Source organism: Pezoporus flaviventris, unplaced genomic scaffold, assembly GCF_033815535.1.
Source record: "Pezoporus flaviventris isolate CSIRO_AGI_PZ_B2104156 unplaced genomic scaffold, CSIRO_AGI_Pfla_v1 ptg000078l, whole genome shotgun sequence".
NCBI lineage: Eukaryota > Metazoa > Chordata > Aves > Psittaciformes > Psittacidae > Pezoporus > Pezoporus flaviventris.
In genome coordinates this window covers 19,184,456-19,203,388 of record NW_026892626.1, presented here as the reverse complement: position 1 = coordinate 19,203,388, position 18,933 = coordinate 19,184,456, and the positions used below count along the sequence as shown (strand labels likewise).

The following is an 18,933-nucleotide window of genomic DNA, read 5'->3' as shown; positions in this document are numbered from 1 at the left end:
GTGCTGAGCCTGGCAGCCGGTGGCTGCACCAAGAGGCAGAGCTGTGGCTGGGGCAAGTGCAGCCCCTCACCCCTGGCTGCTTGACATGAGCTGGAGCGTTTCCACAGGCCTATCTGAGATGTGGTCCCCCCAGCCCGGAGGCCGGGGGGGGCTCACTACGGCGGGACCATCCTCCAGTCCCTCCCTGTGCTGCCCCATTCCCAACCCACTGGGCTGCAGCGGGAGGTGGGAGCAGGAGCAGGAGGGAGCCGGTGGCTGTTGCGTTGGTGCCGTTAACTGACTCGGTAAACAAGGACTCAGCAACAACTGCTGCTGTCCCCATTAGCCAGGACAACCGGGCTGGTCTCCATCTGCTTCCTGACCTGGATATTAAATTGCAGCAGATGATGAAAATATCTCAATGGCAAGAAAGTTTCCTTCTGCCTCCAGAGCCTTTTGCTCAGCTGTGCCAGTGCCAGGCAGAGGGACAGAGGGATGGAGGAATGACACCGCAGGGAAGGGTGAGCAGGGCAAGGGGCTGACCGTGCATGCTGTCCCTCAGCCATGCACCGTGTCCCCGCTCTATAGATGAGGGCTGAGTTGTGTGTTTAACAGGGACATCACAGCTTATAGAGGGGCTCCCCAGGGACATGGAAGCTCTGGGAGTCCTGCCTGCCCCATGGCAGAGCCACAGCAGCCCAGGCGAGCCAGACCGTGCCAGTGCAGCACAGGAGCCCTCTGCCACCGGCTCGTCCCACTTGTTGCACTGGGCTAATTGGTTTAAAGAGATTGCTGGGTCACTAATTATGGAACCTATTGAACAGCACATCCCAGCTTAGGGATACAATTAAAAGTTCACCCTAATTAATCAGGGGTAATTAACAGACCTTGCATTTCTCTGAGATTAATTAATCAAGGAATCCTGAGCAAATCAATGTGGGCAGGAGGAAAGCAGGGGATGGAGCAAGTGGGTGTCATGGGGTGATGCGATGCCTGACCCACTTCTCAGGGCTGGGAGCAGAGCCGGGGTCCCCGGGTCTGTGTCATCCCCTTGCCCAGTGCCAGCTCTGAGACCCCTGTGCTTCCTCCTCAGCACAGGGACTGTGTGGACACAGCGATGTGGGACCTGGTTCCTGCTGTGGGTTTGGCCAGCAACAGCACCACAAGGCTGCTGGCACCATGGGGTCCCGTATTCAGCCTCCCATATCCAGCCCCCAAAGCCCTCATGCCCTGTCCCATGGCTGGAGCGTGGCAGTCTCCTTGGCTGAGGGCTGCTGCAGCCGTGCCAATCGTTAACAGTGGTTTGGCTGCAGCTGCTTTATCTCCTGCTCCCCAGGGAGAAGCATATTGAGATAATCCAGACAAAATGATAGATATACATTAGTGTCTTGTGTATGGATCTGGCTCGGGGTTTGTAATATTTTGTTGCTAAGGAAGCCCTCATTTGTGGTGTGATCGAGGACCCCATGCCAAATCACGGAAATTGATGTGCTCATAGTGGAGAACTTAATCACCAGAGGGGAAATGCCCACCTCGTTTTTCTCGTGAAAGAGGAATGCAGCGCTTTGATTTTTGGCTCCAGTATAAACAGGGTGTGATTAAATATTGTTTCCCCTCTCTTTCTTGCCATTAATCAGGATATCGCTGTGAGCGCTGGGTGTGATGTGGGGACACTTGCTTTGATTCTTCAAGTTCTTAAATGGTTTTGTTCTCTTTTCAATCCCATTAAAAATAGAAAGCAGGGTGTTTCAAAGTGCTCCTGCTGGAGAGAGCTCATCTGAAGGATGTGCATCCGCTGGGAAACGCGCCTTCTGAAGCTGGCGGCTGCGCCCGCAGGAGAGCTCCAGCCCCGCAGCCGTGCAGCTCCTCTGCCATGCGCTGCCATGCTCTGCTGTGCTGGGCCATGTGTGCCACGACAGGCCCTGCCCCGGTGCAACAGGGGCAGCACCAGCCCGCAGCTCCTCGTGGCACGGTGCGGTGAAGCTGGAGCAGTTGGTGCCCGTGGCTGCTGACACAGGCACTGGTGTGGGGAGGTGAGGTGCAGCCCATGCTCCGGGACCCCCAGTGCAGGCTGGAGTGATCAAGTGACAGGAAAGCAGATGGAGCCTCTCTTCTCCTTTAGGTGCATTTACTGCCCTGGCTTGCATGGGCCATGATGGGACACGCAGGAGAGGATGAGCTGGAGGAGGCGTGTGGCCACTGCCTGCACCTCACCAACACAGGGAGCACTTCCCCTGTTAGCTCCCACCCATGTGCTTCACTCACTCACACCTCAGGCTCCTGTGGAAATGCACCAGAAACTGCTTTCAAAGAAGTTAATTTTAGAGCAAAGCTGCCACAGAAGCTTCTGCTGCTCCTCCTGTCACAACCTCTCGTGTCTGGTTCAGCCTCAGCATCCCTCCCCAGCCTGCCCAGCAAGGCCACAGCTAGGTCCCTACCAAGCATCCCCATGGAGAGACCTTGCAGGTGCAGGTCTCCCCTGCCCCAGGTGAGGAGTGTGAAGGAGATTAGTCAGGACACTTAAATTGGCAGTGGGTGAGGCTGTAAAGGCTTCTGGCAGTGCAGGTATGGCAGGAGTGGGTTTGGTGTTGCCTGGGCTCTCTCTATGGGCTGGTTCTATGTACATGGCACAGAGCTCGGGTGAGCTGGGTACCCCATACAGTGCCCAGGTCCCCCAGCACCAGAACCATGGGGTTGCTCTCCCAGGAGGGGTCAGAAGAGGAAGGAACTGCTCACAGATGCCCAGAAGATGGTGCAGGTGGGTTGATGTGGTGTTGGGGTGACTGCAGGAACCCTCCTGGGCTGGGGGCTCCACCACACCCTGCTCTCCTGGCCTTCTGTGGCTTTATAATCAGCCCATGGCTCCTAATGTGGAGAGTGACACCTCCTGGCATAGGGAGGGGGTCTCCCCAGAGCAATGAGGAAGAAGAGGGCAGGTCTTCCTCCACCCGGTGCCAGAGGATGCAGCAGTGCTGGGAATGAGCATGAATTCCCCGGGTCTCTCCCTTCAGCGTGAATGGGGCAGACTGCTTCTTATTTTCTGCCTTCCCGTTTACGTAAGGCGAGGATGTGGTTCTAAAGCTGTGCAAGAGCCCGGCTGAGCATGAGGCGACACCGAAAACAAGCCTTAAAAAACTTACCAGCTTGTGTTTGAGTACAGATTCCTCATTTGCAGTTAAATATAATTGTGTTGGTCTGTGAGCCAAAGAGATATTTCTAGTTATTTGAGAACTAGCTCCTGCCCCTGTGATCCCCAAGGAATGATAATGAGATTTAACCTAAGCAGATGCTGTGGAGAGTCTGGCAGAGCTCCGTGCATGATGGTGTAATGATGAGGAGCGGGGCATGGTTGCAGGGTTGCTGCTTGCTGCAGCGTGCAGATGAACTCTGACGACTGCATCATTTTCAGGTCCATGCTGTTCCTACGGCACCTCCTGGGCACGAGACGCTGACAGAGCTGGCACAGCCACCGGAGCCCTCTGGCACCAGGGAGGTGACTCTGGGCAGAAGGATGCTGTGATGGAGAGAGGGAGGATCCAGCTGCCCTCAGGGGCCAGCACGTGAGGAGCCTGTAGGTCACCTTCACCCTGCGGCCCTTCCCCTTCACTCCTCATGGCTCATCCTCAGTCCTTTGTGCATTTCCAACCCCAGCACATCTGGAGCTGCCCAGCTCCATGAGCAGGATCCAGCCCATGGTCCTGCAGCAGCTGCCTTCTCTGTGGGGATGGAGGCTCAGCCCGACCTGCCCTCCCCATCCACTGCCTGCAGCGCTGGGGTCAGTGCCCGCTGGGCCCATCCTGCTGGGAGCCGCTGTTATCCCAGCACAGGCAGGGCTGTGGCACAGTCCCCGCTGCGAGGGGCAGGAGCTGGAGTCTCCAGCCCACCCCTGCCCACCTCCAGTTATGGTCTTTGCAGCGTCAGTGACAGATACGTAAGGATTAAATTGCAGTAATCTCTGTAATCTACTCAGCAAGATTAAAGGCTCCCCCACCCCCAGACTTTATCCCTTTCATTCCAGGACTCCACTAGCAGTGATTACATTCGGGGAAAGCCATTTAGCTTTTAAGCACTGCTCCATCCTGCTTAAAAACGCATTTTGGAATCAAATGAGTTTGTGCAGCATGGCCAGGGCTGGGCAGGAGGCTCAGAACTGGGACCAAGTAGCTTGAGTCAGAGTCTAAATTGAATGTACTGTTTCTGGCCTCATTCGGAGCATGGTGCATTTACAGCTGATTAACCAGGCTTAACAGGAGCCTGACTCAATTCAAGGCACCTCAGCAAGTCTCTGCTTCCACCCGGCTGTCTGACAGGCACCTCTGGGCTCTACTGCCCATGGGAGGCCCCACACTTCAGAGCTGGAGACCTGCCAGTTGGTGCCGAGTGTGGTGGTGATGAACCGAGGGGCTGCAGGAGCTGGGATGGTGCAAGGGCTGTACCAAGGAGGAGGCACAGAGGGAAAACCACCTGAGAGCTGATGGCTCTTCAGTGATGCCGGAGTCTTTGGCGTTGCCTGGAGCGGGATGGAAGATGCAGTCCTGGCATGCTCCCAGTGTTTGGGAATGGCTGGGTCCCGCTGCTGTGTGCCTGCAGTGGCCCTGGGGGATGTGCAGCAGGTCTCTGAACACCATCAGTCCCATCCTCACACCTTCCTGCCCACTTGCTGCTCCCCATGGGTCTGGCTCGGCTGCATCCCTCATTCATCTGGTTCCCGGCTGCTGAACGGAGATGTTCTTCCTCCAGCCCCAAGTTTCCCGCTGTGACAGGGAGAACCAGGAGGCACTGGAGCAGCAGAACCTGCAGAGGAGGCTCTGCAGGCATTCAAGGACATTGCCAGGGCCAGGAGGCTGGAGCAGCTCAGCCCCTGTGGCACTGAGGATCCCCTGCCCAGGTACTGCTCAGCCATCAGTTCCCAGCACAAAGGAAGGTGCAGTTTGTCAGCCCGGAATCAAAAGGTGGTTGAGGACATATATATTAGACACAGAAAACTGGATTAACAATGGCACTTTGGCCCGGAGGGAGTTGTTTGTCTCTGGAAATAAATTCTAACCTTGATCTCTTCTGCTTACAATCTGAAGACATCAAGGGCAGAATCCCACCTTTCATCCCATTTGTTATTTCCAGTATGCATTTCATTCCTCCCCTTTTTCCCATCAGTTTCATGTGCTCCTGGCACAGCCTTTCTTTGTGTATTCCTGTAACAACCTCCTGATCCCTACACTTCTACAGCCTCTCTCTTCCTCCCTGCCCATCAGTGCCTGTGCTTGGGATGAGCCCCTGGGCTGGGTCCTCCCCAGTGAACGCACTGAGCTGGGAGCCCCTTGGCAGCAGCAGCTCTTGCCTGATGTCAGTTCATGGCCTGGGTGATCAGTGCCTTGGGGAGAAGCAGGTGAAAGGGAGGAGGACAAGCTCCAAATCCATTCCATGGTGTTTGTGTCCTGAGTGTTGCCTGGCCACAGCCACAGACACCCCCGGAGCTGGACACGGCTCTGGGAAAGGAGGAGCATGAGAAACTTCCTGGGGGAAACCATTGTCCAGGAGCAGCAATGAGCTGCAACTGGCCCGGGGGGACAGGACTTGGGGGCTTCAGGGTTAATGCTGGGCAAGGCTGGGGGTTCTCTGCTGCTTTGGTAAATCCCCCCTCAGCAAGATGACTGGGGAGCTTGGGAGTGATGAAGAGGTGAGATGAGAAGGATCGACTCGGGAAGAGGCAGGAACTGAGGGGAGGGCAGCAGTGGGACCTTGAAAGGGGTTAACGGAGGTGGAGAAAAACTAAAGGAGAGGAAGATGTGAGGCTGGCAGGGAAATGCAGTGGAGCTCAGCTCAGGGACGGAGGAGGGGAGGCAGGACCTTGCCAGAGCTCACAGTCATTCCCCCTGTGCTGCGAGGTGCTGGGTGATGAGAGGAGAACCTCCTGCCCTCTCTCGGAAGGCTCCTTCCCCCCGTGATGCCGGGTCACCTGCCGCAGCAGCACGGTGCCTGTGTCCCCCATGGAGGGATCCCACGAGGGCTGACTCCCAGGGCTCCTGTTGGTGCAGGTGGCAGGGCCGGGAGCATGCTGGAAGCACCGGAAACCTGTTGTTTATGTGGAGTGGGGTGTAAACAGCAGACATGTCATGGGGAAGACATGCCCTGCAAAGATAGAGAGACTGAAAGCAAAATTGTCAGCTTTACAAAACATTCCTCCCTTGCAAGCAGTGAAACCCGGAGGTGTCGAGGCATCCTCACCAGCTTTATTTATCCAGACGCCTCTAATGTTCATCCTTAAGCAATGTGTTTGCTGCCGAGGCTGGATCACCACATGGAGGCAATAAAATGGCTAAAAATGGAAAAAGCAACTTTTCCCGGATTTGGCAGTTTGTCATGGAGCGGAACTGAGTGATGGGCACATCCTGCTGCTGGAAGGGGAGCCCTCAAGTGCTCCCACCCTGCTGTCACTGCAGGGGCAGGGCAGCATCCCCTGCTCTGCCAGTGCAACTGGTGCTGCACTGACTGGGGTAGAGGTACCAGACACGGGTGAGTTCACACCAGCTCCAATCGCAAAACCCCTGTGGGTCACTTCAGCACAGTGGGGTGGTGAGTTTGGCCCCAGGAGGACTCAGCCCCTGTTCTACAGTTCCAGAGCTCTCCTGAGCCCGCAGACTCTTCCTTAAGAAACCATGTTTAAACTCCCGAGGGATCCAACCCCACCGCTCCCACACCAGCAGAGGGGATAGGCTGCAGCGAGCACTGCTTTTCATCTGCCTTTCCCATCTTTCCTTGTATCTGCACCGAGTTCCTGGGTGTTGCACAGGACAAAACCTCATCCCCACCCTGGACCAGCTGCCAGAGAGCTTGCAGCATCCTTGGTTGTGCTGGGCTGGCAGCTCTTGCCTGTCTCTCTCTATTATCCTCCTTCTTCCCAAGTAACAAGACAAGTAGTTTTCTGCAGCAGAACATGCTTTCCGTGCTGAGAAAGCAGGGACGGTGACTGCTCGTGTTCAAGCGGTGCTGCAAGCAGCGCTTTGGCAGAAGCAGCCAAGCAGAAGCTGGGGCTGTCAGGGTGTGAGCGGGAAGGAAGCCGAGTGGAGCAGAGGGAGCCGGAGCGGTGGGGATAAAGCAACAATTTGCACCCGCATCCTGCAGAAGCCTTGTGCTTCCCCTGGGCCAGCCTGCTCGCGGGGCATCACAAAACCAAGCGAGGCTGAGCATCCCCGGCCTGGCAGAGGAACTGAATTCCTGCACTGTCTTCAAGCCGCTCCTTGCTCACGGCGGTACCCGGCGGCCGAGGGCTGCTCGTCCTGCCCTTGCCGAGGACAGAATCCGCTGCTGCCGCTCCTCGCTCCCGTCCCCTCCCTCGGGGGAAGGCGGCTGCAGGGAGCGGCTCTAGAGGCGGGAGGGGTGGCCCTGGGGACCGGCCATGCCCATTGCGGCCACCCAGCCCGGTGCCAGCTGAGCCCGCCCGGCTGCCGACCCGGCGGCTGCTCGCACCGCTCCGGTGCCTGTTCGCGTTCCTGGCCGGGGCTGCGGAGCAGACGCCGGTGCTCCCGACCCTTCAGGACTGCTTCGGGTCTCTGCGAACGCTCTGCGGGTTCAGAGCTGCCCGGAGGGCCGGGAGGATGCTCGCAGCGGGGCAGGGCTCGGCGGGGGAGCGGGGCCGGCCCCAGCCCCGTCCCGGTCCCTGTCGGGAGAGCTGTGCGCAGCGGGTGCCGCCGGCCCGGGGGAGGCTGCGGCCGCGGAGCGATAGCGGGGGCTCCGGGAGGAGCTGACGTCAGGCAGCCCCTTAAATAGCAGCGCAGCCGCCTCTGCCCCGGCATTTCCCGCGGAGACGAGAGCCGGAGCCGCCGCCGTCCGAGCGCCGAGCACCGGGCACGGAGCAGCGCCCGCCGGGGATGGGAGCCGCGGCGGGGCCGCGCAGGGGCCGGGGCGGCCGGCGCAGCCCTCCGGGCGGTCCGTAGCCGCGGGCCATGCCGGAGCGGCCGCGCAGGGTGCGGGGCGCGGCCGCCGCGGGGTCCCGGGGGCAGCGGCGCTCCGGGCCGGGCCGGGCCATGCCCGGCGGCGCGGCCCCATGGAGCCATGGCGCATAGGGCGCCGAGCGGGCGGGCCCCGGCCCCGGCTCCGGCTCCGTCCCGGCGGCTGGCGCGGAGGGTCCTGGTGCTGTTCACGCTGTCGCTGTCCTGCTCCTACCTCTGCTACAGCCTCCTCTGCTGCTGCGGCGGCCCCGCCGCGCCCCGCGCCCGCTGCGCGCCCGCCCGCAGCGCCGCCGCCAAGAAACTTCTGCAGAAGTCGCGGCCTTGCGGGCGGCCCCCTCCCGCCGAGCCACCCGCGCCCGCCCGCCGCCCGCGGGACCCCCCCGGCAGCCCCCCGGGGCCGGCCCGCCCCGGAGCCAAGCGCCTGCCGCAGGCCATCGTGGTGGGCGTCAAGAAGGGCGGCACCCGCGCCGTGCTGGAGTTCATCCGCGTGCACCCCGACGTGCGCGCCCTGGGCACCGAGCCCCACTTCTTCGACAGGAACTACGACCGCGGGCTGGAGTGGTACAGGTGAGGGCAGCGCTGCGGGACTGGTCCCCCACCGGGCACTCCCGGCCTCTCCCCTCCCGGCGGCGGTCTCGGGTTCCGGAGGGGCAAGAGCGGGCGGTCCGGTACCCACGGCCTCGTCCTGCCTTGGAGCCGGTCGCTTTGTCGCTCTCGGGGAGGTTTCCCCCGTCCTCGTCCACGGCCCGGCCCGGCGGGGCTCTTTCCCTCCCGGCACGGCCCCACGGCTGCCGGAGCACCGCCCAGGGCTGCAGCCGGCAGATCCCCAGCCCTGCCTGGACGGGCTCCGGTACCGGGACGGTTACAGGTTTCCCATCTCGCCTGAGGATACTCCTGCCCGTGTGATGGGGCCTCCAGAACGGGTGTGAATGGCTGGAGCGAGGGATGGCGCCGCTGTCTTCTTGCAGCCCTGCTGCCAGCGGGTTTGATCTCTGGCTCTGAGGGAGATGGTCCCTGTCATTCTTCATCTTGTCTCCTTGAACTCAGCAAAGTGCAGGTCTATCCCAAATCTGTAATAGCAGAGAACAGCAACTGCATTTCTCCAGCAGGAGATGGTGGGGTTTTAATGTCAGCAAAGGCTGTAGTGAGGAGCCCACGGGTGCTCTCGAAGGGACGGTGAGCACTCAATGTGAGCAGGTCACAGCGCCCATGAGCTCATCCCCTGCCCACAGACCCACACGTGGTGCTGCAGGCAGCTCTGCCTGCTCCCCACTGTGTCAGCCCCAGTGTACCCGTGTTTTGCTGTGACTCTGGGGAGCACGGCGGGAGCTCTGGGCTGCTCTGGGGTAGGGCTGTGGTGCTTCTGCTGGGCTTCAGCCTCAGGAAGCAGAGGAGGGTTTGCTGTGGGCCCGGGTGCCTGCGAGCTCACAGCAGGGAACAGGGCGCCTGGCACTGTGTGTGTGCTGGAGCACCATGGCAGCTGGTGGGAGGCAGCTCATGGGGCCATGCACAGACCTCACATCCCCTCCATCGCAGGGGAGATGTCCCTGTCCTAGGGCAGGGCAGTGCTCATCAGCTGCTGAGCAGGTCGGGAGGCTCCGTGACACACTGGTCGCTCCCGTGGCTCATCTCCTCACTGGGCAGGCGTGAGTCCTGCCTGTGGCATGAGGATGCTGGTTCCTGACCATCAGCAGGTCAGAGCTGCTCAGAGCAGCCCACTGGGCCCTGGGCTGGTGCTTTCAGCCCTTGTGGTGGGTCCATGCCCAGTAGGGCTGTTTGCTGACCCAGGCACATCTGCTGCCTGGTGTTGTACTTGGGTCCCTGCAGCCAGGAATGTTCAGCTCCTTTAGCAGTGGTACCAGTGATGGGGAGCACCAGGGATGAGCTCACCGAAGCTTTTTCCCTCTCCTAAGGCTGTCCTGCAGCATTCCCAGGTCCTCCTGCCCTTTGGAGGGTAGCTGCAGCCGTGTCTTTCGCCTGTTCTTGCCCCCTTGGCAGGTCTGTGTCATTCCCACACCCTCCCACCGACATCAGACACTGTCACCCATCCTACATCACCGAGAAGCAAAGAGCTGGGAGCAGCCCTGCAATACACCATGTAAGGACAGGAGCAGCAGTGCTTTGTCTAAGAGCACCCAGAGGAGCAGGATGGGTGGTGGAGCACCCAGCGGCACCCAGCGCGGTACTGGTCTGGGGGTAGGAGCCACGTCCCCTCCACACACACTTGAGCAGCTGAACCCCCTCTCTGAGCCATGGTTCAGCCAAGGATCCTCTGTGTGAAGGGACTCATCCGTGACCGGGAGGGACACAGCCTGTGGCAGCAAGTGGCAGTGGTGGGAGCAGGACCAGTGATCGGGAGCTGCCTGGGCCTGCCTTCGTGTTCGGATCAATGGTGAGATCACATCGGAGCAGCAGAGCCTCCGAATTAGTTCAGCTGAAACAATTAAATGACACTTCCCTGGTTTATTACCTTCTTTTTTTTCTAACCTCACAAATGTGCCAGGACTTAAGCACAGAGGCTGCTAATGGAGAAAACGTGGAATTGATTTTCCTCCTTGCAAGTGGAGCAATTAGATGTGGAGCAGGTCTGACCGCAGCCTGATGAGCTCCTGTCGCTCTGCCAAGACACCGGAGAGCAGGGTCCTGGCACCAGCCGTGTCCCGGGAAGGGCACAGCGATGCCGTGGCTCTGAGGGCTCTCCCAGGGCAAGGGGCTGCTCCCGGCATGGCTGGGGGCTGTCCCTCGCTGCCAGCTGGGAGCGGTGATGCTCCCGTGCTTGGGGAGCACTGCGGCGGGGTCTTTGTGGTTAGGCTGGAGCACAGACCCCTTGGAAAGGCAATGGCAAAGTCTTTCCCTGTCATGAGCAGAGACTTCACCTGCAGGAGCCTCTGGCTGCTGTGGTGCTGAGTGCCTGGTCCAGCTCCATCCTTCCCATTGCGTACCTCAGTGGTGTGCTGCGTGGGGGGACCAAGTAGGGCTTCAATGCAGCTGAGAGCAACGTGATAGCTGAGCCCCTCTGATGCTCTGGACACATCAGTTCCCATCTTTCCACGTTTTCCCGTGCCCTGGCATTGTTCTGATGCAGAGGTGGTGGAACCAGCGGGAGGGACATCTCCTGATCCGCTGTCCTTGCGGCTCCAAATGTCGTGCTCGCGCCAGTTGCTGTTTTCCTGGTGCCTCCTGCCTTCGCTCCCGCTGTCACCCAGAGGAGCCTCGGCTCCCCCTGCACTGGGCAGAGCTGGAACCTTCGGCTTCCCCATGGGACCCCCCAGGAGCCGCCTTGTTCACAGGCCTCGGACCCACGACACCCGGGTGCGTCTCCAGTTCCCATCAGTCTCTCTAATCCACCTCATTAGCTACAGATACACTACAGGAAAGATATTTTTAGCAAGATCTGTTTTAAGACAACTGAAACTGAACAGCCAGCTGCTGGGGATATTGATTCATTACCAATCCTGGACTGGATGCTCAATATTGAGCTTTTTCCTGCTGCAGGTAGCGTGCACCAATAACCTTCAATATTTCCAGAACACAGGGAAGACAGTGCCGCTTAATTTGCAGTTAACTTTGAGCAGTGACTCTGATCGCAGCATCTCGGGGTGCAGTTTCCTCCCCCAGGATTCCCCCAGTCATGCTGTTCCATGCTGTTTTCACGGAGAGGGGCTTTTCCTATCGGGTCCAAGGGCACCCGTGCTGCTGGAGCTCTTCTCTGCGCTGCCTTTGGGTTTGGTGCTCCTGGGGCTGAGGCAGCACGTGGAGCAGCGCTGGCCTCTGGGTGCTGGGCACTGCGGGAGCATCCCCGCATCCCACTGCCTGCGGGAGGGAGAAGAGGGAGCTGCAAACCGGGCTCCCGCACTCTGCCTCGCTAATTGCACTGTGCTAATGGCCAGGTTGGCTCACACACAAACAGGAGCCCATTAGGCTTTGCCCAGCGACGCGGGCTGCTTTGTGGGCTTGACTGACAGTGCGTTTTGCTGAAGTTAATTAGTAAGAGGAGAGGAAGGCAGCAAGATTCAAGGATGCTTTGAAATTTCCTTGACTTCAGAGAGTGGCCCAGCTCTGCGGAATGGGACTGAAACCTCCGGCAGGGAGGTTGTGTGAGAGCTGCCCTGCCGGCAGCGTGTGCCCTGCTCTGCCCTGCCTTCCTCCGGGTGGGCTGGTGCTGCTGAGACCCTCGCTCAGACCCTTGCCAAGGATCTGGGAGAAGTGCAGGGACATCAATCCACACAGGGTGCCAAGCCTGCGGTATTAATGGTGTGTGTTCTTGCTCTGTCTTCCGTGACCTTGTTTGTAAGTGCTGCAGTTTGTTCCAGCCTTCGCTTTGGTAGCTCAGAATCCAGCTACCGGCATGGCCACGGGCACAGATGCTTCGGGAAGCTGAGGAGCAAAGGGTGCTGGTCCCTGGTGACACTGGGTGCCCATTGCAGGGTCAGGCGCTGTCTGCAGTATCTGGTGTGAGCTCTGCGGTGGCTGGGGCCTTTCTCCTGGTGCTGCCCTTGGGATTTGTCGGACCCTCAGTCGGTGCTGGATGGTTATTTAGGAAGATGGGAGTTACACGTTGGCTTGTGTGTGTGAAGGGTGGTGGCAAAGTGCCCTTTGGATAAGATTTTGTTGACTTAAAGGACATTGCAAATCTCCAGAGCATTTAAATGATTAAAACTGAATCAGCCACAAAGTTAATTACTCTGTTCAAACTGCTTTTATGCATCGAAATGTCCCTCATTAGCTGCCGGGGAGGGCTGGTGTGAGTTCTTTGAACACAAACATTTATTAAAGGCAGATGATCCATCATTAAATCCAAGGCTGCTTTAGCACAGGGCGGCGGCACGGGGACACGGGGCTGGGCCGTTTCCCTGCTGTGGATGTGGGGGGATCTGTGGGTGTGTGGGGACACAGCAGGTCCATCCTGCTGAGCATTGCCAGGCCCCGGCGCCAGCACGTTCCTGGTGCTGCGGCAGCAGTGCAGGGGGTCCCTGCCTGCCCCGTTCCGTCACTGCCAGCAACGCTGTGAGCCCTGAGCTGGGTGTCCCCGTGTCCTACGCACCCGCTGCAATGTCACTGAGCTGGAGAGAGCTTTTATCTTCCTCACACCTCCGTTTCTTGTGTGCTTGACCCAGTTTTGCTTAAACCTCCCAGTAGGTTTGGCTGGGCTTTCATCTGCTGCTGCTGTCGTCTGCAGCCGTGCAGAGCCCAGCAGTGCTGGGCTGTCAGGAGAGAGCTGATGGTGACTGCCAGCAGTGTGCACCCATGGCACAGCACAGCCTGGCACGGCACAGCCTGGCACAGCACAGCCCAGCAGGCACAGCCCGGCAGGGCACATCCTGGCATGGCACAGCCTGGCATGGCACAGCCCAGCAGGCACAGCCCGGCAGGGCACAGCCTGGCATGGCACAGCCTGGCATGGCACAGCCCAGCAGGCACAGCCTGGCAGGGCACATCCTGGCATGGCACAGCCTGGCATGGCACAGCCCAGCAGGCACAGCCCGGCAGGGCACAGCCTGGCATGGCACAGCCTGGCATGGCACAGCCCCTTCGCATTGGGCAGGTGCTGAGTCCTGGGCAGCAGCTGGGCTCACTGCACCATTGCCAGTGGGATCCAGCCTGTGCCTCCTGCTGCTGCTGTTGGGCAGTGTGGTGGGGCAGGGGACAGGCTGTGGGGTGAGGACCTGTCCTTGGAGGTCCCACAGGACCATCTCGGTGCCAGTCTGCACACTTGGAAGAGTTTTGGTGCTCATCCCCAGCACGTTCAGCTGTAGCTGGAGGTGCGCTTGCAGCAAACCCCTCTCCTAGCACCCTGTGAGCTTTGCAGGAGGACTTTGTCTCCCAGGCTGCCAGGGTCACTCTCCCTGCCTGCACACAGGCAGCATCCCTGCCTGCAGCGGCCGAGCCTGCGGCATCAGCTGGAAGCAGGAAAGTGCAGGACCCTCGTCAGGGGAGGCAGCGCTCGGGAATTTTTGCCACATTGAAGTTTGGGTTTGTGCTGGTGAGTGGATGGAGGCCAGGGTTACGGGTGCGCCAGCCACTGCCTCACGGGAGAACCCGGGATGCGCCTGCCACGGCAAGTGGGATGGAGGGGCCGGTCTGTAACGGGATTATGGGATGAGCGCTCTCCCCACACAGGCTTATCTGCAATATCTCAATCATCCGATGAGGTTTTGTACCAATTCCTCCCCGGGAGAGTGTTTCACGCATGTTCGACATCAAAGCAGCGCAGCCAGCGAGGGAGCGCATGTTTCTTTAATGTGGGAGCGTTGTAGGGGCCGCGGGGCGCCCAAAGGCAGATTATCAGCAAGTTAATAATTCAGGTGTGGGAAAGGTGCTGGGGGAGAGTTAACCCCTTCAGGGCAAGGCGCTGCCTTTGCATCAGCACAGCCAGGCTGGGCTCGCTGCTGCTGCTGCTGCCCCACAGCCATGGGGCTGCCCAGGGCCATGCCATAGGGCACAGCGAGGCCATCATCTCCTGCAGCCGTGCTGGCGACTGGATGTATCCCGCGTGTTCCCACTCTGTAACGTGGGTGAACACAACCTCTAAATCTGCGGGCTGGGAGGGAGCACTAATGCCCATATCAAATGGCACTAAAGGGCTTTAAGAACTGAGTAACTTTAATGACAATAATCTCTAATTCAAGAGGAATTAACGCTGTCTCAACAGCCAGGGTATGCGTTGAGCTGGGGATTTGGCTGGTGCGGGGCTGCACTGATACACCCAGTGTGGGACCCCCAGCCCCAGGGGGGCTGTGGGGGCACCATGGGACACATGTGCCTGCAGCCCCCACTGCCGGGCTGTGCTGGGGCGAGCTGAGGTGCCCCTGGTAATTAAATGCCCTCCCTGGAGGGTTTGCTCTCCCAGGCAGTCGGAGGGAGCAGGCTCAAGGCAGGGACGGGCTGCTCTGTGCTCCAGCCCACGGCACTGCTGCAGGGCCAGAGTGGAGTTTGCTCCATCATCCCTAATGATTCCCGCACAGAACAGCCCTGGCGTTCACTCAGCATCAGTGGTTTTGCCCTCCTCCATTCCTGCTGCATCACAGGTTCCCATCAGCAGAACACATGCGGATGGTGGGCGCACCGGGGCGGGGGGGGGCGGGAAACCTCGGTGTTCCTCTGGCCTGAGCGTGCTGATGGGGAGAGCCCTGGCAGTGCTGGTGTGACACCAGTGCGGGCAGCACAGGCACGGGGGAACCGGGACGGGTCCCCAGAGAGGCCGGACTGGCCCCTGCCTGAGCGTTGGCTGTGCGGCACCACAAACCAGCTAGCGAGAGCCTGCGTACCTGAGCACACGAACCTGGGGCTTAAAAGTGTGTGACATGCTATTTGTATGCAAATAACTCTGCGAATGCAGAAGTCCAAAATATCATTTTAAAGTCAAGTGTAATTAAGTTTGCAATGCATTTCCCCACTCCTGCAGCCCTGGGGATCTTGCTGTTAACGTGAAGATGAATGCCTGGATGACACTTCTCCCCCTTGCACGGTTTCACTGGTGATTTATTTATCTCTTCGGGTCGTGTTTTGTTGCCTCAGCAGTCTCTGTTGTTCAGGATCAGCAAACATTGGGAGTCCATTTAAAAAGAAACAAACTCTTGTCTCATTTCAGTAATTTACTGTGCGGAGATTTTGTGTTTTTCATAATGGATTAGAACCTGTAATTTTGTTTTTGGAATACACGGACCTAATAGCTCACGTAATGAAAGTCTAACAAGCCTGAAGATGAGCCATTAATGAAACAGCAGTTTTATGGCTGTAATAGCGAATCACTTACAAAGCTGTCCCACGCTGATGTATGGTGAAACTTGTTTGTGAGACGCAGATGCAGCTGTGGTGCCTGCCGCTAAATTAGCATTTCCTGGCGGTCATTAAACAATGGGGATCGTAATCTGGATTTATGGGGCTGGAAGCGGAGCAGTGGGAGAGGCCAATTAAGCCACGTCCATGCTCAGGTAGCTCAGTAAACCGGCCCCGCTAATTCACGGTGACTGGTTAGTTTGTTCTCTTGCAAAGGAGGGAACAGGCCAAGGGGGTGTGTGCTGGCGGCCCCCGGCACAGGGCACCCCTGTCACGGGTCATGTGGGGACTGTGCCAGCACCCAGGGACTGAGTCCAGCCCCTGCCGTCATCCCCAGCAGCCTGGCACAGACCTCTGGGCACATCTCTCCAGTTTCTCTCATGGGTCTCTTCCAGCTGCTGCTCTGGTTCCCCTGGTCCAGCCTCTTCTCGTCCCCATGGGGACCCCCCACCCTTGGTGCGTGCTGCTGCTCCCCACGATGCCTCAGGTCTTTGTCATGGTCCCCTTGTCACACAGGATGTCGTGAGCTGCTCTTGTACCTCCTCCTGGTTAGGTCTTTCTCTGGGTCTCTCTGTACAGAGCAAGCTCCAAAGCTTGTGGTTGTGGAGCGTGTTTTAGAGACCCTGGAGGTGTCTGGTCCCAGCCTGGGCTGATGGAGCTCTCGGAACACCCGTGCTGCAGCGAGGCAGTGCGGCCATGGCGGCTGCGTGGGGTTATCCCAGGAATAAAACAGTGCCCTGCTCGCTCCAGCTGAATTGCTGCAGACAGGGCTGCTGACGTGGGCTTCCCTGCCAGAGCACCGCTGGCCTCATCCCGGCTGCTAGCATTCCCTGCCCGCCCCAGCCAGGAGACCTGCGGCACCGTGAGTCTGGCTGCAGTGCATTTGATAGTTTAGTAATGCAAGAGCAATTTATAAATCTTTCCATCCCATTAGTTTTGATTTGATTTGGACGTTCCCATGTCAAAGCAGATGATTTAATTAGTGCTAGGCTGGGTTGCAGGGATGCTGCCTTCTCCCGGGTCTGGTGCTCCCTCCCTGCCCTTGCAGCCTGGCTGCCCGTGGCAGAAATGAGCAGGACTTGCTGATGGGACGGAGCAGCCCCAGGGTCACCCCAGCCTGGCCTTGCCTTTGCCCTCGGTCCTGCCTGGCTCTGGCTTCCCCCTGGAGCCAAGCATCTCCGCTTGCTGCAGTACAGGGCTGCTGGTGGCCATGTCCTCTGCATGGAGTCTCCTATGGCTGGGATGGACACAGGATATGTCCATGGGCAGGGGCCTCCTGCAGTGCTGCAGGAGGAGCTGTGCCTGCTTTGTCCTGCCTTGTCCTGCGGGAGGGGACGCCCCACTGGCCCCACACCGTGGACATCACCTCTCAGTGCCCAGCTCCTTCCTCATCATCGCCTTGTGCTTTGCTTGCAGGAGCCTGATGCCGCGAACGCTCGACAGCCAGATCACGGTGGAGAAGACCCCCAGCTACTTCGTCACCAAGGAGGCCCCCAGGCGCATCTTCAACATGTCCCGGGACACGAAGCTGATCGTGGTGGTGCGGAACCCGGTCACCCGCGCCATCTCGGACTACACGCAGACGCTCTCCAAGAAGCCGGACATCCCCACCTTCGAGGGGCTGTCCTTCCGCAACCGCAGCCTGGGGCTGGTGGACACCTCCTGGAACGCCATCCGCATCGGGATGTACGCCGTGCACCTCGAGAGCTGGCTCCAGTACTTCCCCCTCTCCCAGATCCACTTTGTCAGTGGGGAGAAGCTGATCACGGACCCAGCGGGGGAGATGGGCAAAGTCCAGGACTTCCTGGGCATCAAACGGGTTATCACAGACAAGCACTTCTACTTCAACAAGACAAAAGGCTTTCCTTGCCTGAAGAAGTCGGAGAGCAGCGGCTTGCCTCGCTGCCTGGGCAAGTCCAAAGGCAGGACTCACGTGCAGATAGACCCCGAGGTGATCGAGCAGCTTCGGGACTTTTATAGACCTTATAATATCAAGTTCTATGAAACAGTCGGGCAGGACTTCAGGTGGGAATAAGCGTCCGGGAGCAGAGCTGCGGTGACGTGAGGCTGCAGTCTTCCATGAAGGGGGGCTGGAGCCAGGACCCCCCGACCAGCCCGTCCTGCCCAGAGGCCATGAGCAGAGGCAGGCGAGGGGCTTCCCCAGCCCTGGGGAGGCCAGGATGCTCCAGAGCAAGTGGAGATTGGGGAAGACACAGAGTCCTGCAGCAGCCACTGAGGGATGCTGCCCAGCAGGCACTGCCCATCCCAGCAGGTCAGCAGTGCCAGGGCTGGCTCGTGGGGTCCCATTTGCTTTTACTGCCATGTGGTCCCCAGGGTCTTGGTGATGGTCCTGTCCTGCAGCTTATCCATGGGCTGCTCTAAAGCACGTCCCTCCTCCGTGTCCTAAAGCAAACGGGTGCTCCTGGACACCCCTGCCTACCCCGTGGGACCACATCCCGGCGTGGTGCTGGGGCAGGCAGAGCTCCAGTCGCTCCACCTCGCCTTTCATCACTTAAGTGCAGTGTGTAACCATGAGGACAGTGAGATGTATCTGCTTGGAAAAGAAGTTTATCAGAGATGTTGTACTGATATTTTGTCCTGTGAATAAAGCACAGAATCCTGCTGTTACGGGTACTTCCGCAGCACCAGTGTCCTTGTTCAGCATGTGACCCCTTCCTGTGAATAAAGCAGCTACCACCGGTCCGGAGCATGGGCTTTTCTTAGGCAAGGCACGTGCCCATGGGTCAGGTGAGGTGGTGGGCACAGAGCTCAGCACAGCCCTTCGCAGGGGTCACAGCACCGCTCAGGAGTGCCGCAGGACCTGGGTCAGTGCCAGCTCCTGCCGGGCCTGAGGGGTGGGTGCTGTGTTAGACACAAGCAGCGGTAATTTATGGTTGGGAGGTGTCCGTGCCCACGGCAGGGGTTGGAACTGCATGATCTTAAGGTCCGTTCAAACCCAGGCACTCTGGGATCCTATGGTTGAGCCTCGTGGGCTGCTCTGCAGGAGCCCGTGCATACAATGAAGTGCCAAGGGCCGCACGCTTCGGTAGCTGGCCCCGTTGCATTAGTCACCGTTGTCCTTTGATTTACATCCCCGGGCACCGCAGCCAGCCCGGGTCAGGTGCCACCTCCCTGCTCCTTCCAGGGACCAGCCACCCTCTGACTGCAGTGCACCTGGGAACAGGGAATTCTCCCAGCTCAGCATCTTGCCTGGAGCTAAGATTGA

The 18,933-nt window shown here is 59.1% G+C and overlaps 1 protein-coding gene and 1 long non-coding RNA gene across 2 annotated transcripts; one reads left to right on the top strand and one right to left on the bottom strand.

The window, feature by feature from the left end:
- Window positions 1-6,174: 6,174 nt before the first annotated feature.
- Window positions 6,175-6,621, bottom strand: LOC133279595 (uncharacterized). The gene is made up of 2 exons (XR_009746919.1): window positions 6,455-6,621; window positions 6,175-6,407 (listed from the first exon to the last, which is right to left on the bottom strand). It is a non-coding gene; the product is annotated as an uncharacterized LOC133279595 (long non-coding RNA).
- A 1,386-nt stretch (window positions 6,622-8,007) lies between these two features.
- HS3ST2 (heparan sulfate-glucosamine 3-sulfotransferase 2) lies at window positions 8,008-18,409 on the top strand. The gene is made up of 2 exons (XM_061473457.1): window positions 8,008-8,495; window positions 17,124-18,409. The coding sequence occupies exons 1-2, from the start codon at window positions 8,032-8,034 to the stop codon at window positions 17,740-17,742; spliced, it is 1,083 nt and encodes a 360-aa protein (XP_061329441.1). The 5' UTR covers window positions 8,008-8,031; the 3' UTR covers window positions 17,743-18,409.
- The last annotated feature ends 524 nt before the right edge of the window (window positions 18,410-18,933 follow it).